Here is a 27,881-nt window from a genome sequence, read left to right as displayed (position 1 = left end):
GGTACTTATTATAGCTATAAAACCTATATTTTGTGGACTTTTTAATCGGTACAGTATGAGGTCTTTAGTACTTTATTTACACGTCATCCTCCGCCACCCAACTTGTGTACAGTATATGTGAAATCGGGTTTATAAATATTCCTTCACTTATATTTCGTTCTGAAGGTGTGAGAGTCAGTACAGAGAGGAGACAAACATTCACTGGAATTTTGACCTTATTATGCATGTATTCCATTATAAAAATAACATAGTTTACAGTAGATAGTGAGGTGGAAGGGCAGAGGCAATAGCATCAGTGGCGGCTCTTGCATAGGGCTGCAGAGCTGCAGTCCCCCCAGACACTCACTGCCAGGCGTATGATTCCTTTAGAGAGACAGCTGAATAATACACTACCAACAAATATATCATTTTATATGTTATTTAATTATTTTCAATACGTTGCTAAGTGAATTTTCATTAAAATCAGACCAAAATTTAAGTTACTTTCATAGTTGCTGTCAATGCTGTACGATTCATGTCTGTTATTAATTGGCGCCACAATGAGCTGCACTTGAAGCAGCTCAGTCTCGTACAACGTGTGGACGGTGTGGTTAAATCGTGCTTTGTGTAAATCAGAAAGTCTCATAGACTTGTTGGAGATGATGAATGACAATAATCTACAGTCAACATTTTCAGACACTGTCAAGTTGCTGAAAATTTTAATAACAACTCCAATGACAACGGCAGAAGCAGAAAGGTGCTTTTCAACTTTGAAGAGAATTAAAACTTTTTTGCGCAGTACCATGGTGAATGACAGACTGTCTGCTTTAGCAGTGATATCCATTGAAAATAAAATGATAACAGAAATAAAGGATTTTAATGAAATAGTAATAAACAATTTTGCTACATCAAAGAGCAGACACGCCGACTTTATTTTCAATTAATACTGGAACATCACCACCAACACTACTACCATGCCCTGGGAATTCGTGGACATCAACTACAACTCATACCTGAGGTAGGTCAAATTTGTGTATCCTACTGTTGTGTGAGGCTTGCAGTCCTTCCAGTTTATTTTTCACGACCCGCCACTGAATAGCATACCGGTTCATCACTTTCTTGAAAATAAATCGACATTGAAAACTAAATAAAACATTCTAAAAGTTTCCTTCTTTACGTTCACATCATCTTTATTGAGGAGGTCGGGTATGTCGCCGGATCTCTGCAGAATCACATTATATTTCCCGAGAGAGACCAGCCTGGTGACCACATTATCAGACTACACACAAGGCGATGCAGTCAATGGGTAGCGGACAACAGGAACTTGGATGGCAGACACAAAGGTGATGGGAATAGAATGTGTTGATAGACAAAAAACCTTTACACCCGAAAGAGGTTCAACATCCCTGTAGGAAAAAATACAATTATATACACAAATGTTTTTCAGGCTCCTCTCACTCTCTATTACCTCTTTTCTCTCACCCTAATCCTTCACTTTGCTTCCCTTAGTTTGTTCTGTTACCTTTCCTTAATTTATTCTCCTTCCTTCCCTCTTTTAATTGTTTTTGTTTTCTCGATCTCTCACTTCGTTTCCCTCATTTTTTGCTCACTAATTGAAACACCAAAATGAAGTAGGCCAAAGGTGTCATGGCAAGGCGAGACGGAGGTGAGTCATTAGCCTAAATTCTTTTCCCTACAGAGTATCCTACAGAGGTTCCTACAGAGTATATCTTTATTGTATTGTTTCCTAATTTGATCTTTGTATTACACTCTTGATCCCAATGTGTTGCTTTGTCTTTATATATGTTTTTCGTGTTTTAATCTAACTTTTCTAATCAGTTATTCTCCGTGTGAGTACCGTTACTCCCTCACGTTTCTGGATATTTCACACACCTTCAGTAGAGTCAGGTGGCGGACACTAAAAGATAAGATATGTAAACGGGTTATAAATAAACATCGGGACTATGAGGTTTAATCAGGCAGTGTGTTGTCTAAGGGTGAGGAGAGTCCAATTGAGAGTCCAGCCCTAACGAGAGTCTAATTGAGAGTCCAGCCCTAACGAGAGTCCAATTGAGAGTCCAGCCCTAACGAGAGTTCAATGGAGAGTCCAGCCGCAGAGTGAGAGGAGTCGGTGACGGTGTGCTAGCAACATGTTCCGCTGGACTTCACAGTGGCTGGATAATCTGATTTTACTCACCAATGTCTTCACCTTCATGTTTACAGGTCTAGCTCTCGAGGTGACGTGGATATTCCCAGAAGTATACCTTACCAGCTTACCTGCTTACCTACCTACCTACCGACCTATTAATAATTTTCCTTCAATGAGCATAAATTGCTATCAATATTGAGGAAACAAATCTAATTGTCGAGGAGAGAGAGAGAGAGAGAGAGAGGTAACATGCTATACACCTGAGCTTAACAATATCTCAGGACCTCGATATGGACGTAGCAGGTAGGGGTAAATATAACAGTCCACAGGTAACCTCCCTATCTTCACACCTTTGATACTCGGCTCTCGATTAATACACATCCAGGACTATTGCACACACACACCAACTCCCTTCACACTACATTACATATTATCACTCAATGTACACATTACATCCACAATGGTAAACAAACATGTGCTCATTCCATGAGAGTACAGTGCAGTGACTCATTTCCTGTAACAGTAGTGAGTACTGTACAATGACTCCAATGTTTGCAGTGAAAGTAGAGAGTACAGTGACTACATGCTGACAATAACTCCTAAAGGAAAATATATAATAAATGTCAATTGTAAAATTAATTAATATTTGAAGAATTCACGAATTTTGTTGAATTGGTATTTCTTTTAAGTTTGTTTCATCTCACCACATACGGGACTACTCTGGGAAAGTACAGTAAGCAATAATAACGAGTGGTAAGGTAATATGAATTTTAATTAATATGGTAATTAAATTGTTGTTGTTTTATATATAAGATTAACTGAATATATAGTAAAGCAAACCTTGCTTAATCAGTATTCTAGACGTCTTAATACTTATTTGCAGTGTATTTGATGTTGCAAAGTCTATTAACACCATACTGTTGGTAGACGTAGGGAACATTTGGCATTTACTTACGTTACATTGGTTTAATATGTGTAAAAAAAAGCAATAGAACAGTTTAAATTGACCATTAGATTACATACAAAATCCAGTAATGTAATACAAAATTCAATTAATTTTATAAGTGTTATGATTCTTATTTACAATTATTCTAAGTTTGAAGAGCACATCAGTCATAAAATAATAACACCAAATTAAAATATATTTATATAAAGATTCTATCTCTAACACTTAAAAATAAATAGAGCAATTTAAATGGATAAAGAATATCTAAATAGCCAAGTCTTCCCTACGCCAAGGCTATACACAACACAGTGAAGCTGATGACATATTTCACACAAATTACGTTTTCCTGAACAACTTTTAAGGATTATATACGTGTAGTGGTGTAATTTACCTAGTATAGATACTCTTTTACTGGGATATTTATAAATTAATGTAAATCAGTGCGAGGAAAGGTGGATAATATTGGTATTTGTGTGGAGTGAGAGACTTAAGCTTAGATATTGTTTGGTAAGGTTAAAGCTGTTTTATTATTACACCACCTACAGTCACAGCAAGAGTGTAATGCATAACTTGGATCTCGTTACAAGGTTGGTAGAAGTTATCTTGGTTGTTAAATAGCAGTGAAAGTGTATATATAGAGATGATGTCTTAGTGTGTGTTGAATACCTGTAGGTGTTGGTTAAGTTGATTGGTGTGTGTTATGCTGTTATAGGGCTGTCTGGAGGCCTGATGTGAGATATTGATGTAATATATGGTTTGTTTTAGTCTTAACTGGGTAATAGACTTGGTTAAAACTGTATACATCTGGGTTGGTATTTTGATGGTGACTGATAACTCCTAACCTTATGGAGCTAATGGTAATAGTCTACTTTCCTTTCACACTGTAATGATTTTATTGATTTCTTATTAATATTGATGTATTGTATTAAGGTATATTCATTTCTTAATTTTTGACATCTGATTCGTACTTTATTCTGTTATACACTGCAAATACTGTGATTATGTTAAGATAAGTAAACTATTACCTGTGACTGATCATTCCTCGGCTTGTCAAGTAACACATTTTTTCCGAGTGAGAATTGTGAACTCTTGGAACAATCTGCCAGAGAGTGTGAGCTCTTTCATGACCAGACTTGACCAACACTGGAGCAGGTTCTGGTACATTCAGGAGCCGGTGCATGCCCAGTACTTGCCAACAGTGCGTAACGGAGACATCACTGACCGCTCATCAGTGGTGAAGAGGATAAAAGTAAAAAATGATCATAGAGATATTGACAGTCTCGGAGGTTCTCGTTGTTGATTCCTATGCCCGTCATTACACTTAAAACTGCTTATGACATGGATCAACCAAGACCAATTTAACAAAACAACCTTAGCTTGGTAAAGATCAGATTTAGCTGCATGCATGCATTACCATACCATACATAAAATAAAGTGTCATGTAATAGAGAATGGATTGCAAACCATCTGCATTTTTTTTATATGAGTGAGTTGAAATTCACACATAAAGCTGCAAGTTTGTCATTGCTTCCACCACTATGTTGCTCTGGTGGATGAAGACAAACTTTCACTGAAATTTGTTTCAGTGGGAACAAAGTATTAAGTGTTGCAGAAAAAATACAGCATGGTAATTATTAAAACTACTGTAATTGGTTCCTTCTTGCTAAAATCATTCAGTTCAGTGAGGGTTTTCTTCTGGATCATGCAAAAATGGTGGCTCTTAGAAATGATCCCTTGCTTATCACTGATAAGAGACAGCAACAAATTGCATCATGCATCCCAACTGCAAGGTGATATGAGCTTTTCATTTGTTCAGATGTACTAACTGCTCCCCACAGGCATCACAAGGGAGAGGGCAGTCTTTTAAAGTTTGATTATACTTTAGAAGAATGCGGGGGAGGGTTCCTGCACCTTTCTCTGGGGAGAGAATTGTGGGCTCTGAAACTACATTTTGATTATATGACCAGAAAGCCTGTACCTGTATACTGTACAGTACAGTATATACAATACAGTATTTCTGGGAATGAATGGTATTTAGAATTCAAAGATAAATGTATGCCAACAGTTGTTTCTCTTTTTTCTTTCAGATCAAGCAGTTTGGTATATCTTCACAGGCACATGTTAGTAATCATCCAAGGTTTTGAAAGAACAATATTACCACCATTACGATTATTAGCATGTATATGAACATTTAAAGGCAAAGTGTTTTTTTTGTGTGCTAGTTTTAACGTGGTTTTACTGCATAAGTGGGCTGTATTCTCCAGTGCAGACTCCTTCACACTACTGGTACAAGTAAATACAATTGCACTGAACAAGAGATTGTTTTCTCAAATCTAACAAGAGTGATTTAAAGATGGCAGAGCTTGAAAAACAAGATATCCCAGCACCATTGTCACCAGGGAAAGAAGAGAAGCTGGATAGTCCACTGCAGGAGAATCTCAGGGAAAACTTTGTTATATTAAAGGTTTGCATTATAATATTAGCTGTTTTTAGACTATTTTTCAAGTTTACATTAGCATATGGAAGATATTAGATTGATCCTTCAGTAAGCATATTTAATGCTTTGGTTTGAAGAATGTAAATGTACAAAATGCAAGAAATTCATCAGATGTGTGGAATCAATAAGCATTAGGTATTCTATGTGTTAATGATGATTCACATTGTCTTGTCACATGCTTAACATATATAGCATAACTTTTTGTTTTCGAGAATTGTGGATACAATCATCCCTTAAATTCCAGAGTTTGTGTCCCTTGCATTTAAGGGTGGAGGGGTTATTCTCTTCGATAAAGTTCTGAGTGAGTCCATGCTGAAATTACAACTTGATGGAGGGAACTTTTGACTCTTTTTTTATAATTATTTTGTTGAAGTCAGCCAGATTTATAAGGATACGGCAAATCCTGTATGTTACATGCAGTGCCACAATACTTCTGTAATAAGAAGGGTTACATCAGAAGGTCCTGTACAGTTGAAGAAAAAACACCACATGGCTCTGAGTCACCGAGAGGACCCCCAGCTGCCCAATCCTCCACCACCTGCTCCCCTGCTAGCTGCCCACTACCTCACCTCCACCACCTGCTCCCCTGCTAGCTGCCCACTACCTCACCTCCACCACCTGCTCCCCTGCTAGCTGCCCACTACCTCACCTCCACCACCTGTTCCTTAACATGTACTCTTCACTCTGTCTTACAAGGTTTCAAAAGAAGTCTTTTTAAGGAATTGATAGATACAGTATGCAAAGACATTAACACTCTTTATTCATTACATGTTAGGAAATGGGCTGGAGGATCCTGGCATTTTCCCTTCCAGTAGCAGACATTGTGCTGTATGATAGTAAGAATGTAGAACAATCCAGAGCACAGACTTAAAAACTATGGTGATAAATGATGTGCAGTAAAGTATATGGTTTGAATAAGGCAACAATGCTCAAGTGATTCTGGATAATTTGTCTTTTTGGTTCTGGACCATTAATTCTCGCATAATTTTGTTTTCATTTCTTTCCACTGCCTTACTTTATACATAGACATATTAAAATAATTCTGGTAAATTTAAAGGAAGAAAGTCACATAAAAATAAAATACAGTGAGAAATAACAATGTACAGTAAAAGTCCAAAAATCCGGATGCCAGAAATCCGGACCACCCGAGAATCCGGACTTTTCAAAAACTATTTTTTTTTTAGCGAGCTTTTGTGTATGTGCGCATGAGTGAGCGCCACAGCTGCACAGCGACAACAAGCGACCACGTGGTCGCCACTTTAAAACGAGCAATCAAACTGTGACAACATACAGGGAGTTCTGCTATAACGCGTGTTTTGATAACGCGAATTTGCTCTAACGCGATTTATGAATTCGGAACAATATTTGTATAACGCGAACGCTTGTTTGCTATAACGCGATTTTTGCTTACTATTTCTCCAATTTTGTGGTATTAACTGTGAATATGGTAAAGAAGAATATCTCCAAAAAGCGCTCTGATGATAGAATTCCCGGTGATTATCGTAAAAGAAAGGATATAACACTTGAAGAGAAGCTCAATGTTATCAACCTCAAAATCACCCTTCTCCCCCATCAAGTTACATTCATATTTTTTCAAGGTAAAGTGTTAAATTTACTGTATGATTTCATTATTAGATATGAATGTAACATTTATTTAGACTGTGCTATCCTTTGTGTTAGGCTAAATACTAAATTTTTTCGATTTCGAGTAATCTGCACCTAACCCTATTTTCTCCATAAGCCCTGTTATTTCTATTACGCGATTTTCTATAACACGATATTTTACAAGAACACAATTATCGCGTTATAGCAGAACTACCTAGATATACTCGTCTATAACCCCCCTCGTTTATCAGTCGATCCTGATTCTTTTGACCAAGAAATCGTAAATTTATGATATTCCTCGTTTATAGTTCGACCCACGTTTTTGAGGGTAATGGAACAACAAAACCTTCAGTACAAACACTCTACGTCCTATAAACTGAGGCTAGCCGTGCATGAAACACGAGTGCCAAAGGCAAATTGTTTACCATTTATTATTACAACACTTTACACTGAAACGCGGGTAGTGTCAACAAAAATATTGTATATTTCCATTCAAGTATTTATTCAAGTCAATTAGGAGGGAATATTATTGAAATACAACAGTTTTTTAACTAAACCATTCGAAAAGCGATTACGTAACATCTTTTGAACGAAAGAAAGCGAAAGTCATTGTTTTCGTCACGATTTTATCCCACTTTCCATTACAATACGTACGTAATTTCAGGAAAAATATTACATTTCCGTGAATGTATTATATCAAGCACAGTATGAATAGAATACCATTGTAATATAACAATATTTTGAGTCCTACTCTTTCCATTTACAGAATACTGCACAAGCCCATAATAATGGCTCCTAAAGTAGATAAACTTCGTTGTGTGAAGAGAAAGAACAACACGTTGAAATTGAGTGACAAACTTGAAATAATCAAGAAACTAGAACTTGGTGTGAGCAATACTGTTCTAATGGAAACATACGACATTGGAACGTCTACAATTTATGATATATAAAAGGCAAAGAATAAAATTCTAGAATTCACAGCTTTTTCATTAAAACTGCTCGTTTTGATAAATGAAGCATGCTATGTTTGCTTATGAATAAGCTATCAAAATGTACCTGTTCATCTCTTCTTTATTCTTCCTTAAATTTGAATTTTAAAAGTACTGCCTGAGAATCCGGAAAATCCGAAAATCCGGACCGACCCAATCCCCAAGCAGTCCGGATTTTTGGACTTATACTGTAATTGTTCCCATAAACATTAATCCCACCATTATCATCAAGAGAGATAACCTTCTTTTTCCTCTAGTGGAGGTACTAAACTTTCCCTCTTCCCTCTAGAAACAAACAATATACTGTGCAGTGATGTTAGAAGGTAATGAGAAACCCAAACATAAAACCACTACAATAAATGTGTAGTACAGTACAGTACAGTATAGTAAGTAAGCTATATACTGTACTGTACATGGCACCATGGCAATGACTGTAGCAGTAACATGCAGGTGTTTGATACTGTACCGACAAATTCACTTGTGTAGTAAAGAAAATAATCCCCCACAATTAGAAGAATTCTTTCTGTGTTTGGTTGATTTGAAGCTTATTATAAACTGACATTGTGTGTGGCCTACAGAATATGTTGATCAGCCCAGATGACACTGTATTTGATCAACTTCGATCTCATCTTCAAGAGAAGATCTGCGATGGAAATGGGGAGACTCTTTTTGAAGTGGGAGTTGGTGCAGGTCAGTATGTCAGAATGCTTTTGTTTCACAGTAATTTTTTTGATCCTTATATTTTGTAAAGGATAATGTTAAAATTAAAAGTCTGTTAAAATTAGTGTTAAATAAGATATTACGGGTTTTCTGTTTTGAAGATTGAAACCAGATGTAGTATTTCTTGCTTTAAAGATATAAACAGTTACAATAATCTCCCAGAAAGAAATTGCACATCCACAAAATTTTTCCGGCCGTTGGTGAATGTTATTGTACCTAAACTACACATCTGGCACAGAGCCCTGTTGCTGTGGAGGCATAACTGCAGTCAGACAGACACAAAGTGGTATTTATTTATGCAAAAACTAGTGTACGCAAACAGTGCAGTAAACTCTCTCTAACCCAGACTCGCTTAATCCGGGTCCCCTTGCAAACCGGGCTGAGTCCAGCACTGGACACATGTATCCCCAACTTGGAAAAACACGACCAAAATCCGATAAGTACAAGGTGATACAGGAGGGTCGGAGAGATTACTGTAATTGAATTTAGGTGCAAATAATGATCTTGAAAGATAATTTCATGTCCACATCTTCACAGATGATTCTGTTTGTGGACTGCCTGAAGATGAGTATGAAGCGTCAGTGGCCACGTTAAAGTCTTTGGCTGACACCCTTGAGGCAGACTGTATTTTACTCCGAGAGAAAAAATCTAAGACTGGTACTCAGGGGCAGTTTCTGGTGAGGAAGAAGGCTGATGCAGAAGATTTCATGGAAGTCAGGTAAGTTTATTATGAGCTTTATCAATGTAACTAACTATCTATCTGTCTATTTATCTGTCTAAATATCAATCTTTGTCTGTCTTATTGTCTGTTTCCCACATGTGTAAGTTGTTGGATATAAGGAACAAATGTCAGTGAGAGGAAGGAAATTTGAAATCTTAAGTACAAGAAAATAAGAAAGTGACAAGAATGGGCTGAAACAATAAGTACACACACACACACTTTATAACCTTAACTTACCTACAAAGTCAGGATTGGTTAGCATCACCCCTTTCCCAATAGAATATGCCTGTAAAAAACAAGTTCCACAAAAGTATTGAGTGTATTTAAATACCAACACTGTACTGTACTGCATATTGACAGAAAACCTCCACTACATCACAGTAATGTGCCCTAACAGTTGCTCCGATATAGTTGACTGCTTTTGTGGTAAACTTTAATCTCATGAAAAAACAAAAACAGGTTTGCATTCTAAGGCAGGAAAATATATACCTGTGTGTAAATTTTGCCTACTGTCCACAGGTGACACCATCATTTGGTGTTGGTTTGTAGTTAGAGCAATTGGAAATGTTCCATTTTCCCCTAATCTGGATTAACACTCAACACCACTGTGTGGATATATTCTGTGCATAAGAACAGCCCCAAGGCTCTTTATAGTAGTTTCGAGAAGGGTTAGTCGAGGTTTCATTGCCTTGTTTACATTAAAGCGAAATAAACAATGATTTGTTTAATTTGCAATTTGATAATAATGGACCTGGTTTGTAATGTACAGGGTATGTTGTGGGGATCTCCTCTATCTGACTTATTAATCATTTAAAAGAACATTCCTGAGTTGGCATTTAGGGTCACTTTGCACTCAGATAAAGCTGGATTTAGGCTTTGGTCCTTTCAATAGGGTGTTGATGTAGGGGATTCCCCACTCAGACTGGCTTGTTGGATTTTGGCCAGAACTCTGTCATGGGCTCAGGGGATAGTTCAAGAAACAGTCTTAAGATTTTCTACAAATATTTCCATGTAACTTTCAGAGTGGCAGTAGTTGGAAATGTAGATGCAGGAAAGTCCACACTATTAGGGGTCCTGACACATGGTGAACTTGATAATGGCCGAGGTACTGCTCGCATGAAACTGTTTCGTCATAAACACGAGATGGAGACAGGAAGGACTTCTTCTGTTGGAAATGATATTCTTGGGTTTGATAGTCGAGGTAAGCTTTTTGTGTGTTAAAATTTCCATGTGTCCCACTGAAATCTTATGCATCGTAGGGGTGGAAGACGTCAGCTTATTGTTCATAAATTTTGCCAAGTATATGTGAGTTGGTGATGAAAACATGAATAACAAACTAACTGTAATGTTCATCCACCTTTAAGTGTACGTGACGGTATGTTCTACACTGTACAACTAAATAGAGAGATTTTAACATGTTGAATTATTATACCCACCAAAACTTGTATGTTTATGAATTTAGTTGAGTTTACTTCTCTCATTAGTACAGTACTATAGTTAAATGTCAGATACAATATTATCTCTTGACAGGAAAAGTTGTGAATAAACCTGATCACGGTCACCTGGATTGGGTCAAGATCTGTGAGGCATCAAGCAAAGTGATCACTTTCATTGACTTGGCAGGCCATGAACGATACCTCAAGACAACTGTATTTGGCATGACTGGTCACCTTCCCGACTTCACAATGCTCATGGTATGTGTGCGTGATATAAGCGTGAAAGTATATACTGTATACAGTATTTAGCTTGATAATTTCTTAATCAACGATGTAGAGTACTCACATTTTTTGGTGTCTTGAAAACCCAAGAACCCTCAACATTAATCGCTGGCTGGTATTAGTTTATTATCTCTTTTATATCTTCCTGTGATAGCTTGTTATATAAAAAGATATCTTTGGTAATAAAATATGAACCTGGAAATTTATCTGCATAATTGGTTTCTGTGCTCTAGCCTAACAGAACCCCCCACCCCCCAACAAATTTACAATATCTCAAAATTACATGAAATAAAAATTATTTTAGAAAATATGTAAATTTATTCAATAATCATTAGCACAACTGATTCCCCAAATACATCTTTTTGGCTTCAAATTTTTAACAAACATATTGAGGAGTTTACATCGTGATTAAAAAATAATAAATGTGAATTGCATCATATCATGTTTACTGTACCAACTTTGTATGAACCACTTCTGGGATATGTCGTCTTTAGATGACTTACAGCTCTTAACCCAGTGGTTCTCAACCTTGTTTGCCCCATGCACCCCTTTCACCATATGTCAGAATGTCATTCCCCCCTCCTTTCCATGATTGTCTGCCTCAAAAAGTGCATTCCAAATAATATGCATATAATACTGAAAATACTTTATTTTTTCCATATTAGTATCAGTTTTCCCCACCCCCTGAAAACCTGAGGGGGGGAAATTCCCCCCTGGTTGAGAACCCCTGTCTTAACCTATCAATTCTTGTTTGGTCCACTAATACTCATTATATATTATTACACTGCTCACTCCAGCAGTCTACCCTTTAATTTCCACTTTTTTCTTTCTAAGTAGTTCTCCACCCTCTTGCTTTCCTCATCTTCCATGTGCTGTAATTAATTGTTGCTTTAATTCCAGGTTGGTGCCAATGCTGGTGTTGTTGGTATGACCAAAGAACATCTGGGTCTGGCATTGGCTCTTAATGTACCTGTGTTTGTCATTGTCACCAAGATTGATATGTGTCCACCCAATGTTCTACAAGACACTCTTAAGCTACTTCATAAAATATTAAAGAGTGCCGGATGTAGAAAAGTTCCCCTTTTGGTCAGGAATGCCGAGGATGTAGTTGTCTCTGCCACAAACTTTGTTTCGGAGAGGTAAGATGTCAGTTTTGTGGTGATCTTATTTATACTGTATTGCAATAGACTTTTTAAAATGGAAAATATTACTTTAGATGTACAGTATTAATGTTGTCAATTTAGTAATGGTAAATATTTATGATTACTGTCATACTCTCTGCCTTGTACCATACCTTACACCTCTTCTTCCTCGTACTGTCGTGTAAACCCCTCTGCCAATAAGCAACCAGACCACCTCCCCACTCGGTTGACTTACCACAATGTATAATGACTCATACTTACCATGGTTCCACAACTACATGGAGGTGATGGTCAGAAATATTTTTTTAATATATACTGTAAAATGTACAGGTATACTGGAGCATCATGTTATGGAATGGATGTGTTCTTGAAAAAGTGACTGTATCGTGAATTTCCGTAACACGAACCATTTTACCCCATATACAGTCGGCCCTTAACATACGCGGGGGTTACGTAACAGAGATACCTGTGGATGTTAAAAATCCGTGTATATGTGCTGGTCCCCCCATGTCCTTATTTACCGTATATACCTGTGTGTAGTTCAAGTTTTTAAGACCAAATTATTTGGCAAAAAATTGGTGGTTGACCCCTAAACGGGTAATAGTTTCGTTAGGTTGAAAAATATTTACCAGTAACTACCAGTAAACAGTGGAAACGATGCACCAATGCACCACCAGCTGTGAGTGTCGGTACAGTTGCCAGGGCAGATCTCTTGCGTCCTCATAGCAAGCCCAAAGTAGCCAAATCCATGGTATGGTAGCACAGGACGATGTAAAACAAAGTATTCATTTATTAAAGTTTATTTATATATACTGTACATAAATTTTTGTTCATTACATTTGAAAGATCAATCTTTGTTAATTAAATTTGAAACAAAAGAAAACTACAATACCGTATTTTCATTAAAATATTACATCACAAGTATATTTTTACCTTAACTGTGACTGAATGAATATAGGTATTCTCAGAAATAAATATGGAAATATAATATTTTTGCTGGAATGACGTACATATTACAGTGGAAAGTGGGATAAAATCATGACGAAAACAATGACTTTCGCTTTCTTTCGTTATTCAAAAGATTTTACCGTAATCGCTTTTCGAATGGTTTTCAGTTAAAAAACTGTTGTACTCGTACTGTATTACAATAATATTCTATCCTATCATTAGCCTTATAATCCCACAACTGAAAACCATTCGAAAAGCGATTACGGTAACATCTTTTGAACGAAAGAAAGAGAAAGTCATTGCTTTCGTCACAATTTTATCCCACTTTTCACTGTAATACGTACATCATTTCAGCAAAAATATTACATTTCCATGTTCTCAGAAATAAATGGTAGTTTTGTTGAAACGTAATGTACAATATTTAATATTAAAATGCAAAAATAGCTATAAAAACAATTAATACACCCGTAATGTACTGGCTGGCATCTCCACTCGTCCCTGCTCCCGCGTCCAAGGTCACCACTCCTCCCAACTCGCTCCCTCCTCCTCTACCTCCTCCACCTCCACCGTCACTACTGCCGACAACGAACACAAATGTTTTGTGAATAACTGCACCTCCACTTCCTATGTACAGTACTGAACTGTACTGTGCTGTGCATTTTTACAAACAATAAACATGGCAAGAAAAGCTATTAAAAAAAAAGAGATAAAAATTTCACTTTACTGTACAGTACCTATCCTCGGCGACAGGACGGGGGTCATCGGGCTCATCGTCACTCAATTCCATAACGGGTGGTGAAGTGGGGGCGACGGTGGATTCAGCTGCTTCCTCACTGCCGCCAGTGATTGATGGTGTTAAATCTCTCCTTCGGTGATCAAAGAACATGGTGATGGGGAGTTGTCGTCTCTTTCTTTCATTTCTTCCATGATGTTTTTGTATGGAGCGAAAACGTCATCCATCCCTCGCATGAATTTCAGGGCACGCACCATGGAGGGGTCCATACTATAGGCCAGGTTTTTCAGTGCCTCAATATTCCTGGTCATCTCCCCCAACTTCTCCAACGTTATTTCTTGGTGCTCTTCCTCTTCCTCATCCTCTTTCCCTTTCGCTTCCTCTTCCTTGCCTGAGTCTACTAACTCCTGTAGATCCTCCTCGGTCAGCTCAGTGTCGTGCTCTTCAATTAGCTCCCTAATCTCGTCCTCTGCCATGTCCTGGAAGCCTTCAGCAGCCACTTTCCTTGACAGTGCCAGGGTCTTTCTGAATATTTTCATTAAAATCCATCAAAATCATTTTCCTTGTCATCGTCTTAAGCACCAAACAGCTCCTCCCAGTCTTCTCCTTGAACAGGGCTAGAGGGTACGTGTTTTTCGAATCGTTTTCAATTAAAAAAAATGTTACAGCACATGTATATTTTACCTAAACTGTGCCTGAATGAATATATTCTCAGAAATAAATAGTAGTTTTGCTGAAACGTGATGTATTTCAATGTAAAATAGGATAAAATACATGACGAAAACAAGAGACTTTACCTAACCTTCCGATGTTCAAGATATGTTACTCGTTTTTTTAGTTGTTTTCGGTTAAAATACTCTTATATTAGTGATATTCTATTCATACTGTGCTTGATATAATACATTCACGGAAATGTAATATTTTTGCAACTACAATGCTGATGTCAACACAAGTGTGATTACAGCGAGACTGACTGAGTGAGGGAGAGCTATGCGTGTGTGTGTGAGGTTGCGGGAGTGGGCGGTGTTCGGTGCCGCGTGCGAGTTGAATGGCGCGCGATTTGAATGTACTTCAATTACTTCAATGTACAGAATATTCCTTCGGCGGGGCAATCCGCGTATTTGCAAATCCGTGTATTATAAACCCGCGTATGTTAAGGGCCGACTGTACTGTACTCTCATGTTAACAGTGAAGATGCATTTACATGGAATTTTTTTTTTGGTTAACACAAGCAATAAAAACACATGTAATTGGAGATATACATTTCTAAACACATATGAATTATAGTTTAGACATTTTATAATTTTACTTACCACAAATAATAGTAAATACATAAAATACCTAAGCTATGGCAATAGCACTGCCATCAACGTCATCGATGTGCACAAATATGAATTGAATGTCTTAAAAAAATATAAAATTGTGGTAATTTTTGTTTTGCATTTAGTGATTACTTTTTTTTTTTTTTTAATTCCATAAGGTTGAATTTACATTCTGTATTCTCATTTTAGTGGTAATGATTTACAGTATCAGTAAGGGTGAATTCTATTACCAGAATTGCCAGTGTATATATATTTTTGTATGTTAGTGTATTTTGTTGTAGTGTTATGTTCATACCTTGTAAGATTCATGCCTTGTACAGGTATGAGGAATTTTGTGGCCCCTTTGTGAAAACTACAAGAATTCCTGTATATCTATTTATCTATCTATCTATCTTTCTCTTATTTTTAATTGGTTATCTTATATTTCAGGTTATGTCCAATATTCCAAGTATCTAACGTGTCCGGAGACAACCTGGACCTCTTGACCATGTTCCTGAACCTCTTGTCATCAAGAACACCCCAGAATGACAATGATCCAGCACAGTTTCAGATTGATGACACTTACCAAGTTCCTGTGAGTTGTTAGAACTTAAGAATGGTGTTAGAGATAATTATTAACCGAAGATTTATTTCCGAGTAACTACTGAAATTTGAGAACACTGAAAAAATAAAGGTTTAGCTGATCTTGAGCCATAATTTCAAAACTCTCCAAATCTCTCCTGACTAGTTATTCCACTCTGTAATATTACATGTATTCCAGTATATGGGCAATGAATACATCAAAGACTGTAGTGAGTACAGTAGATGAAGTAATTCTTTCTAACTTAGTGGCAGTTAAACTATATCATACGAACTAGTGGCCACATAAGCTTTGGTATTAGTAGTATGTTTATTTGAAGTTAGAGTGACGAGTTGCTTGAATGTGTATGTTTGTTAATAATAGTTTTGGAGTTGCTAGTGCATTTGGTTTGCCAGGCCTACATATCTCAGTATTATACCTTGTACTCATATTATTTTGTTCAGCTTTTTTTTTTATCACTTGTTAGCTTACTAGCCATTTGGATGATTGGTCTATCCAGTGTTAGTACAAGAGGAAACTAGACTCTGGGATACCTGTGATGTTTGGTAGGGTCACACTACCAAACATCACAGGTTTCCCGGGCTCCGGTTTCTTCCTCCTGGTCTAGCCCGTAAAAATATATTAATCACACTTGTTTAAGGCCAGCTCCAAGCCTAAGTTTTCTAGGTGGAACACTCAAAGGATTAATATGGTTTTTAATACATATTTTTTCTCTTTGGCAGTGAAAGTCATTGGGCACTTTACTTGTAAGATGTAGTAAAGGGATTTTATTTTTGCAGATAGACTGAAAAGTGGGGGAGAGAATAATCAAGTTGTCTATCATGGAGAATACTGTAGTTTGTGAGGAAAAACCGTCACATTCCAGTGATTTTTCTGTCTTGGATGACAACATTTAAATCCTTCAGAATTTTTTTTTTAGAAGTGATAAGTACATTTATGTATTGGATAGATAAACTACTCCTCATAGTGGTTGAATATTCTGTTGGGCCTTCTTGATCCAGTTGAGTTTGGCCATAGAGTAAAGTATCTGGTGAATCCCTTCATTTTTAATTTACTAAAAAATAACTATGAAAACATATTGGAATACTGTACATAATACTCAAGGAAAAATATGTTGGTTTTCACTATAATGGTTGCTGCCAGGGCTAAAGTACCATATTCATCATTATGGCACTGATTAGTCAACATTTTACCATTTACATTGTTGGTTTTATAAAGTTTAAATGAAAATAACAAAAACATTCTCTTCTTCCTCTGAGATAGAGGAGAAAGTGTTTTTGACCATAAGAATATTGTGCACTTGATCATTCAAAACCAGTGATATAGAATTGTATCATTTACAGGGTGTAGGTGTGGTTGTGTCGGGCACGTGTATGAAGGGAATCATCAGGGTAAATGATACACTTCTTCTTGGTCCTAATGGCTTGGGTGACTTCATTCCTATGCCCATTAAATCTATCCATCGGAAGCGAATGCCAGTGCGTGAGGTAAGAGGAGGTCAGACTGCCTCATTTGCCCTAAAGAAGATCAAGATCCATGATGTGCGGAAAGGACAGGTGCTGGTAGATCCATCTCTAAATCCCTCATCATGCTGGGAATTCAAGGTATTTTTTTTCTTTCTTTTCTCCCTGTTTTCCACTCTCAGCTAGGAATATTTATGTCAGATACAGGTATCCTTTGTTTTGCATTAATTCACTTCACATTAATTCAGTTTAGCAATGAAAAAAATTTGACTCCATTTCTCACTTAACATTATGTAAAAATTCGGTTTAACGATAGCTTGCCTCACTGGGAAGAGGGGGAAAAACTGGAGATGAGGTGCCCTGTGAGATGGCATGTTGCCATTGTTACATGTAATGAAACGATAAAAGTTGTGGAATGATTTTTACAATAATCTAATAAAGAAAATATAATTAAAAAAAAATGGAGAGCATGGGTGTGTATGTGTGGAGCCAGTGGGCTGTAACTGTGGCGCTGACTTGCCACCCAGCCGCTCGCCCTCCCCCTGATATCACGTCAGGGCAGACACCCGTCTGAGTCGGTGGGTGACTGCCCAGCTGAACTGTGTTGCGTCGCCCAGAGGATGGTTTGAGTGTGGAAGAGATTATTATTTTTTTTTTTTGCATAAAATAGGTGTTACAGGTGTTGACCATTATATAATGAAGTTAGAGACTTTGAAAAGCCATTGCAAGGTGATCGATCATATATTGATTTAATATCTTATGGGGGAAAATAGGTTCCGTTGCTGAGAACCTGAAGAGCCAGAGTTAGCACTCACAGCAGTTATTTTTCATCTCATAATTTCCTTTTTTTTGTACTCTGTTTCATGTGCACACAATCTTTCATACAGAATGTACAAATAAACAAAATAATTATTATAAGGTCGAAAACATAAGGGAATAAAAAATTGATGTGCTTGGGAACTAGCACAGAGAGCAGGGAGGGGGGGAGTGGCATGGGGATCTCGGTTCACTGCTTCGTGTCCTGTGTGTGGGGATACGATTGTCAAATGGAAATTCCAATTTTTTTCTTTTACTTATTATTATTTTTTAATTATTCCTCACATTTGCTGGTACAGTACTGGGTACCGGGTATATATTATTTTATATACTACTGTATAAAGAATAGCTTCTTCCATACACTAACCATCCTGTGGATGACATGACACAGTTCAGCTTAGCAGTCACCAGGGATGGGCAGAGCCTCCCACACATCCCTCGTGGGTCTCACGTTTTACGCCATTCCAAGATTGCAACATCGTATCTCGGAATATTGCGAGTTATTGCAAATCACTTTTTCATAACTTTGACAATGTAGGAAAAGCATTCGGGTAGTGACCATCGTAAAACTGATCTTACCCAATTCCTAGCAGTAAATGTTGTTAATTTTTTAACATTGTAAAACTGATCAACCATACAGGTATATAGATCCATTGTATAATGGTGAACACCTATATTGTACTTTATGATGTGCTGTGTATCTATTTATTGTTTATTATAGCAATTTCTTTTTCATTTATGACCTACAATTTGAAATTTGTTTAAATTAGGCTCACCTTTTGTTCACAAAATTGTTTTAACTCTGAGCCACATCGTTTATACATGAAGTTTGGTGCTAATAAATCAATTGTTTAATTTTGAAACCATTTACTGTATAACAAGGTCATTTAAGATTATTGTTAGGGAGTACGGTACAGTACTGTATTCGGTGTTTACCGCCCTGCTATTTTAATGTGTTGTTTGCCCTCCGTGCTTTGCTGTTATTTTGCTTAGCGTTAGGGTTTTCAGTAAGGCAACCCCATCGTTAAACAAGGGATACCTGTAATGCTCTTTATTCATACATCTCGGTGTACATTACTACATACCTTGAGATTATTCTCTTTTTCGTCACCACCAGAATTCCTCCAACAAAAGTGTTGTTACACAAAGTACCTCAAGTATTTTCAATACAGTACTGTATCTAAAAACACATTTCTCAATTTGAGTAAAACTAAAATAACAATTCTTTTTTGTTCCTCATCATTATAAAAAAAATTAAGTTTCTAAATATTAATCACAAAGTTTCAAAGAAAGGTTATGTCTGCAGGGGGAGATATTGGTGTTACACCATCCAACAACAATCAGTACAAAATACCAAGCTATGGTTCATGTGGGGTCTGTACGGCAGACGGCTTCCATCATTGCCATGGACAAGGAGTGTCTAAGGACGGGAGACAAGGCTATTGTTCACTTTAGGTTTATCAAGCATCCAGAATACCTGAAGAATGGACTAAAAATGGTAAGATCACTTAATTAATCATATTTTTGGTTATCTAGCTTTGCAGTTGGGGAAGTGAATGTAGTCAAGTGCAGTGACAGCTACACTTCTAACTTGTGTAGACAATAAGCTATATCTACACTCTCCTTAATTGGCTGACAGGCTTATAGGACCCACTTTCTCATATCATAGATTTTATAACTTTATTATGTTGCATTATGTAACCTAGCTGAGTGCAGAAGATAAAGTGAAGGATGTGTAATTCTGGAAAAGTCTTTGTAATTCCAATAATGATTATTTATTTATGTATACAATATTCCCATAACTTTATAGAAATTATAGTCAGTCAATATTTTTGGATAGAATGTTGATTTGATTTAATGTGTTATTTGTGTATGTACAGTATATATGTCTGTGTTGTATACCTGTTTATAGTGTTCCAAGTAAGGTAACCTGACTGTTTAGACATTAACAGTGTGTTCTTAATTACCCTTTTTAGTTAAGAAACAAAACAAATTTTAGTTTCATCCTATTTATGAAAGATAAATAACTAATAATGGGATGCCAACTTCACTTTTCTAAGGCACCTCACTTTGGCAGGTTTTCCGTGAGGGTCGCACCAAAGCTGTGGGTCGTGTGTTGGAGGTTATTCCAAAGATTGCCTCCCTACAGCACCAGAAGAATCACAAAATTATGAAGATGGTCAAACAGGTGAGTTGAATCGGAAGTTTTTCATTATCATTTTGGTAGATGAGGATTTCCAAAGGTGGCCAGTAGATCATTGTGTGGAATTGTCTTTGAGAGAAGTACTGTATCATGAGAAAATAATTATTTGTTATTTGGAAATATACTACACAATACAGAGTGTGCAAGTAAAAGAAAGGAAGCAGGAATACAGTATTAAGTTTTATCGTGGGAAGGGTAGTACAGCAGGCTCTTGAATTTGCACAACACTCTCTGGAATTTACCCTCTGCCAAGTGGTTCCAGTAATATCTCCATTAGCCGGAATCCCTCAAACCCGGAACTCTCTGCTAGCCGGAATTGAAATTTTCTTGGAAAATCGTTCCGAAAGCTGGAATTTAAAGGAAAATTCCAGCTTTGGGAACGATTTTCCGTAAAATTCTGAAAAAAAATTCCCGGTACCCAGTAAACGGAAAATTCCGGGGATGGGGGAGCTCTTTTCTGGGTTTGAGAGATGAAAATCAGGCACATTTTCTGGAAATTCTGAGAAAAATTTTCCGTTACCCAGAAAATTCCGGGGATGAGGGATTCTTTTTCCGGGTTCGAGAGATGATGTAATGGGCAGTTTCTGGAATTTTCATGAGCATTTTTCCTTTACCTGAAAAATTCTGGGGATGAGGGATTTTTTTCCGACTTTGAGAGAGTCATCTCATTACCCGGAAATCACTCATTCCCAGAAGTGCTCTGCACCAATTGTTCCGGCTAACGGAGATATCACTGTACTGAATAACATTCTTGGGGTCCTTGAGTCCAGTCAGAGTGAACCTCCTCATGTCAGCCTGGATTAATCTGTTTACCCCTTGGGTATACCCTGTACCATTGCCCACAAATAAGGGGGAAGTGATATTGTTGTTTTGAAGAACTAAAGGTCTCTTTAGATTGGTGACTACCTAGCTGAATGCTCTGTTGCCATAGCAACTGGCTCTGCCATTTTTTAATCTGAGTAAAGCCAATCCTCTCTGAATGATTCAGTATATAGAAGCTCTTTGTTGACCCTTGTGGGCATTGTAGGGATACATTAGCAATGTTTAGTGTAAGTATGAGTGTTATTTTAAATGTCAGGCAATCTTGCTCTTACATATGTGTTTGTGACTTTTTTTTTTTTTTGTACCTTCCCTGCCAATTATGGACTTGTGTATTAGAAGGTGGCTGGCCTTAGCACTGGAATTTCTGACCCTTTTATTGCACAAGCATATATCTCAGTCCACATTTATGTGGATTTACTTTGTGAGGGCCAGGATATTCTCCAGGTTGCCTGTTATTGGATAAGGCATCTCATATGCTCTGGATAGCCATAATGGGCAGATGTCTGAAGTACCTTCCTCTGCATTTGAACATTCCTGCATGTTATGATGTTCCCTGTTTTTATTCTTGGAGGTTTTAACTTGCTTACAGTTGATTTCATGGTTTTATTACTTGTTAACTGTTCAGGTGGTCTTGTCAGTTTGCTCAGATAGGTTGGATGGGCTCTGGAGTGATTTAAGCAGTGCTTATGTGAAACATAGGTACAGTGCTCTATTCCATTATAGGACTCCACATTAAAGGGAATCAAATTACTTTGGAATTTGTGGAGAGAATTTTGTATATAAAAGATTATTCATTGGTTGAGAGGGAGCTAATTTTTTGGTATTCCTTTACATTTCCTGAGGTATGTATTTGTTAGTTAGGGTGTTTCATTTAGAACTGTTGACATACAACCTCTACTTCATCTTTCCTAGTTGTTTGGAATTTTCCAGGTCACTTGTTGATTGATCTACAGTATATACTGTTAAACAAAGGGAATATCATCCTCTTCTCCTGGTGAGTTCTGTTATCTGCAGGAGTATGGAAGTTTGTTGTCCACATTAGTGACTGAAAGGTTTGTTTCAAGCAAAGTGGCTTCATGGTTTATTGTTGTGTGCCATTGAGTTTATGGTATTTTGAAATGCTGTTTGATTAGAGTTGGAGCATGTTTCTTGTGCCCTGGTTTGCTTGGGGAAGTAGCTATTTATTCAGCATTATTCACTGATCTGACAAGACTTTGTTCCAGCCTCAGAATGCAAATAGACCCCAATGTAAAGTAGGCATTGCCAAAGGGTGTTCTGGTGGTGTACTCTTACAGGTCTCTTGTGTCTTTCCCCTTAGCCATAAAATAGTAGTTCATAAATTAGTAATTTCTTTTTGTGTATTCTGAAGATTCACAGTACTGTACTGTATTTCACATTGCTTGGTATCTAGCCCGTTGAAGTACTGTATTTTGTGGAACAGTGCTCCTCCCCGACTTACGACCTACTCCATTTACGACCACCCGGACATACGACCGCCTCAGTCGTACCAAAATTTTGTCAAATTATGTATTTTTGAGTCCCAAAGCCGGTGATTGCGCTGTGTACTGACAAAATTTTGGTTGTAATTCACTTTAAAATGGCTGGCATGCTTAAAAGTGAGAGTTTTGTGGTGCTGAGAAGAAAAAGAGACACCCATTTTAGATTTTCTATGTATTATTTAAGCATTTTCGACTTACGACCATTTCGATTTACGACCTGGATTTGGGTCCCTAACCCCGTCGTAAGTCGGGGAGGAGCTGTAGTCTCCCCCATCCCTTGCCAACTACTGCAAAAAGACTATAACTGCATATTATGTACATAATGAAAAAATATAAACCTTGATAGAGGTACAGTAAGGTCCTGCTTAACGAGCGATATGGGTTCATAAAAAGGTGCTCATTTTCCCATAGGATTCCATGTTATGAGTGGAGATATATTCTAGCCTAAAAATCTTAAAACCCAAAATCCCAGGTTGTAAACTTAGATTCTCTCTAGCTTAAAGAATTTAGACCTTAAAACCAAACAGAGCAATGGTTAAACATTGTTTTGTACAATTTACAGCAATACTTACCTGAACTGAAAATAAATGTTGTAGGCCTAGCATTGTTAGTTGCAGGTGTAGATGGTTAGTGGATGGAGGGAACAAGCATCTTCCTATGTCCATCCTTATGAGGAATCAGCCAGTTGCTGTTTGTGCACATTGTTGATGGCACTAACCCTAGAGTTCTACAGATATCACTCACCTTTTCACCAGAGTCCAGTCACTGTAGTACACCCAGTTTTGTCTCTACGGTGATGGTCTTCCTCTTCATCCCTGGAGCGGCACAGCTAATAGTGCTGCTGTCATTTTTGGTTTCATCGTTGTTGGGTTTGATCATAAATGTAACGAGAAGTGAGCTAAAATAAGCGATGCACGTTTCACAAGGCAGAAAACATGATGGTAAATAGACACAGCCAAGTTTTCTAGGGTCACTGTGTTAGGCTATCACTAATTTCACCTCAGAGTATAGAAGACAAGTCTGCTAGTGCATTTGCCAGGCTCACCTCTCAACAATTGATAATGCATGAGTAGCCTGACTCCATGAATGATAATGTGAGCTGGATTACTCTAAATTTTGCTTGTTAAATTGGATACAAGTAGTATGTTAAATGCTCATTAAACTGAATTCTTCTACTGTGGGACATTAGTGTACTACTGTATAATATTGTAAGATTATACAGGCCAGGTGGATTGCAAGATTAAGTTCCTGTAACGACTGTGATGTACCTGGTTAAGATTGACTTTCTTAAGAATGACATATTGTACTGTACTAAAATGAGACTAGTACTTATGTGTGTATGGTTGAGAATTGATTGTTCTGTAATACACTCTATTGATTATTGATATGTTCTGGTAAATTTTTGCGGCTACCATCAGTGTGAACTAACCCAAATTGTGCACTGTATCGTGGTTTCCAAATTTCTGAGACTCTTCTATACTATTCTTTCTTTTTATATCTAAATTGTATTTTGATATTCATGTTATTTCAACGAGTCATTGTATGTTTTCCTGGAAAGTTGTTTCAGTATATGAGCTGTTGATGTAAGTTAGGTGTGGACAAGTAATGTTTGCTGATGAGAAGAGTGGCTAACTTTACACACAGTGATTATTGTACTATATTTTTATTTCCAAGTAATAAAAGTTTCACGTAATATAGTGTGTGTGATGCTGTACATATTTATGGTATATAACTAAGAAGTGTTAGCATATCAATATTTGGGTGTTTCATTATTGTCAATTTTCTGTAGAATGTTGGAGCGAGTGAAGGAGGACAGGTAAGGTTAAGTCTATACTATCATGTGTCATTTTGCATGACAAACAGATCAGGAAATTTATATTCATACACATGGGAATGTGTTCACCCTGTTGTGTTAAGTGAACAGCTTTGTATTTTTTCATTCCACTTCAACCACTGTGCACCTCACCAATTCCTTATATCATTTCAGTAAGGAGTTTACTGCTTAAAATAGCCTGCTAGTTGTAGGAATGGTAGTACTGTACTGTAGATGTGTCTTCACTAGTTACTATTTTAGGTGTGGAAGATGCCCTAGAGATAAAGCATTTATATGCATGATATTGAAGGTGAAATCTATTTGTAGTGTTGGATTGTATTTTATCCAGGCTGAGCAGATTATGTGGAGCATTTACTTGTCCCTGGCAAGTGACTTAAAAAATTTACTTGCCCAGATATTTTTTTTACTTGTCCTGACAAATTTTAGAGGAAATTTGCTTGCCCAGTTTTTTATGGGAAAACTTGAATAAACATATTAAAACACATTCAGATATACTGTGTGTATCAACTCCTAGATCACTTGTGTCTGTCTAAATGCCTCTTACCCTCACCCTTCTCCATCTAGTGGCATTTAAAGAACCTGGTTAAATTTCCTTGCTTCTTATTCACAATTTTTTTTTTCACTTCAATTTGTAGCACAATTCTGCTCACACAGCAATCAGTGGAAGCATTTATACAGATTTTCAGGTAAGGTAATTTTGAGAATAGACTAATAGAAATAGTGGGATCAGCTGTTAAGTCGCGTTACGGCATCAGATCAAACACACTTACACAGCCCCATCCCATCACCTTGCTGGTTGATGGACCTCTCTTGTTAAACATGTACTGAGTGGTGGGGTCTCACAGCACCTGACAGATTCCTGTCTAGGTATTTTCTTCTCAAGATATTAACTTGTCTGCTGGGCACAAGGACATGAAAAAATCATTTGTCCAGGCATGACTGGGCTGCTGGGCACTGCTAATCTGCACAGCCTGATTTTTTCCTCTTAATACTTCTTTGTGTCAGTATTTTTATTCTTTTATTATAGAATTATTTTGACGTTTGAGTATTATCTCATTTATTCGGCTGCTTAGAAAATAGCCGGTTCATTAGAATAGGTAAAATGTTGACAAACTGTAGGTGATGATATTTGCAGTACGTTGTTGCAGATTTATTTGTTGTTATGGGGTAGCAGAAAAGAAAGACTTTATTGTGACTCTGTACCACTACACTGACATTTTTTGTAAACTGTATATTCCTTCCAGCGTAAATATATATACAGGGCATATATATATATGCATGGTGGATTGTTTAAGCATCCTACATAAATGTTGTTTCTGGGTCCTTTGTACACCCCACACAGTCTCTGTTATTGTTTCAAGTTTTACAATTTAAATTGTTTACTTTTGAAAATGTAAACTTTTGGTGGGGCAGAGTAATGGACATGAAAAATTGGAAAGAATGTTTTGTTTATTATTTTTAATATTTTTTTGTTACAGTAGACTCCTCTCTCTGCATGTTAACTCCCTGCAAGTGTCAAACGTCTATGGATTTTAGCTATACGTACCAGTTCTATCTACAGTATTTGTACGCAATGACTAAAACTGCCTGACATTCACACATTAAACTCTTAACAAACAGAGTGAAGTTGATCATGACAACAAGCACACTACGGTCAGTTGTCATGCATGGAATGAGAGCCCTTTTTGTTGAATGCTAATCAATAGCCTCACTGAATGGGGGGTAAAGCAAATTAGTGTATCAGATATGAGTGATGATTTATTTAGCACAGTAATAGTGAAAATGAGCCAGTAAAGAGTATGGTTACTTAGACTAAGGATGATATACTACCCTGTTAGGGACCTTTCTTGTGATAAATGTTTTAGGGTTTTGGACATTTAATCAACTCCTATAGACAGTGCATCATGAGGGTCCATTAAAGATTAAGGATATTATAGTAGGTAGTTAACTTTTAAGAAATATGTTAATTTTAACATGTTTTAGTGTGGATTTTTATAGTTAATTAATTGTTGAGTTGAAATAAATTTTACAAAGAGAATGATTGTTTCAAGTTTTCTTTACAATATGTTCACAGTTACTTTCTTTTGAATGATTGCAAAATTTCAGTTATCCTAAGGTTGTAGCCATCCTTGTGTTATGTACAATTTTATCAGTTATTGGGAGCCTAAACTATCTTCTTGGAAGCTTACACCTGATAAACTCCAAGAAAATGGAGTGAAGTTGATCATGACCAGGTATATGAACTCTCACTAATCAGGCACATTAGTGTCAGTCAACAGCAAGATGAAATTTGGCACAGCAAGGTGTGTCTGAAGCCATGGATTCCTTCCAAGGGTTAAGAATCCTGGACCTTCAGACTCAGCATTGGTACAACAAATACAGTACACATTAAGAAAGGAGAGACTGATGCATCAATTCCATTTTATGGAATAGGGTGAGCAAATGGTTCTGTGTTATGCAAACCAATTTGATTATGTTGTCCTCCACATTACGTGAAAGAAAGCGACTGGACAATTAACTGTAATTATTTTTCCCAAACACCTTTTTACCTCACATCTCTACAAGGAAAGAGCTTCCAGTTAATTTTAATATTGCTATTCAAGGCAGAAAAATTATAGGACCTTGATGGTTTCCTTTTAAGGAAAAGAGATTCTCTCTGGCGTGACCATAGAACTGGAAAGGGTTATTTATAAGTACATAATTCCACTCCTTTGTTTACATCAGTCTCCATACTCTTATCACCATTGACACTGCTGACAAAGAGGTCAAAGGCAAGTGCTTCTTTCAAAGGCCTTGTGAAAATTTTTTAAATGAAGTTGAAGTATTTGTAGCTCATTTGTTACCTGGAAAGTTTTAAGAGAACATCCCTCTTCAATGAAAAGTAGTAGTCCTGGAATGCAAACTGAGAATAGCTTCCAAGTAGATGGACAAAGATCTATGTTGTACACTGGTGTAAACTTAGAGCAGGGGAGCAGAGGGAACCAAAGACAGTCTGGCCAATAAAGAGGTAGGAGAGTTGATATACCCTTGAACAATTAAGTCTGATTCTACATGCTTTCAACTTTCGATCACACAGTTATACCTAGTGAACTTTCTTGAGGAATTGTGAAATGAAGTAATGAAGCTTGTGTAATCCTTCTATACAGAGAGATCTGTTTGTGGGGCAATACCCAAAGAGATTATCTACCAGAAGTT

General features: G+C 37.1%; 1 protein-coding gene across 6 annotated transcripts in view; it reads left to right on the top strand.

Annotated features, from left to right (window-relative positions):
- Positions 1-3,358: 3,358 nt before the first annotated feature.
- The window catches only part of LOC121865722 (GTP-binding protein 1-like), a 37,017-nt gene continuing 12,494 nt past the window's right edge, over positions 3,359-27,881 (top strand). For 3 of the 6 annotated variants that reach the window (XR_006088807.1, XR_006088806.1, XM_042365258.1), the window contains exons 1-12: positions 3,359-3,661; positions 5,162-5,538; positions 8,744-8,855; positions 9,423-9,603; positions 10,629-10,807; positions 11,137-11,300; positions 12,225-12,463; positions 15,899-16,043; positions 17,393-17,653; positions 19,635-19,826; positions 20,406-20,516; positions 24,642-24,668. Coding sequence is in view for 3 of the 6 variants with exons in the window: in XM_042365258.1 (XP_042221192.1) it covers positions 5,428-5,538; positions 8,744-8,855; positions 9,423-9,603; positions 10,629-10,807; positions 11,137-11,300; positions 12,225-12,463; positions 15,899-16,043; positions 17,393-17,653; positions 19,635-19,826; positions 20,406-20,516; positions 24,642-24,668 (1,722 nt within the window). In the remaining 3 variants the exon portion in view is untranslated. Of the gene's footprint in view, positions 3,662-5,161; positions 5,539-8,743; positions 8,856-9,422; positions 9,604-10,628; positions 10,808-11,136; positions 11,301-12,224; positions 12,464-15,898; positions 16,044-17,392; positions 17,654-19,634; positions 19,827-20,405; positions 20,517-24,641; positions 24,669-26,164; positions 26,675-27,881 lie in introns of those variants that run through there. The other 3 variants (XR_006088808.1, XM_042365266.1, XM_042365280.1) reach the window with 2 other exon arrangements.

The sequence above is a fragment of the Homarus americanus genome, unplaced genomic scaffold (genome assembly GCF_018991925.1).
Source record: "Homarus americanus isolate GMGI-L3 unplaced genomic scaffold, GMGI_Hamer_2.0 scaffold44651, whole genome shotgun sequence".
Classification (NCBI taxonomy): Eukaryota; Metazoa; Arthropoda; class Malacostraca; order Decapoda; family Nephropidae; genus Homarus; species Homarus americanus.
This window is presented reverse-complemented; position numbering and strand designations above follow the sequence as displayed.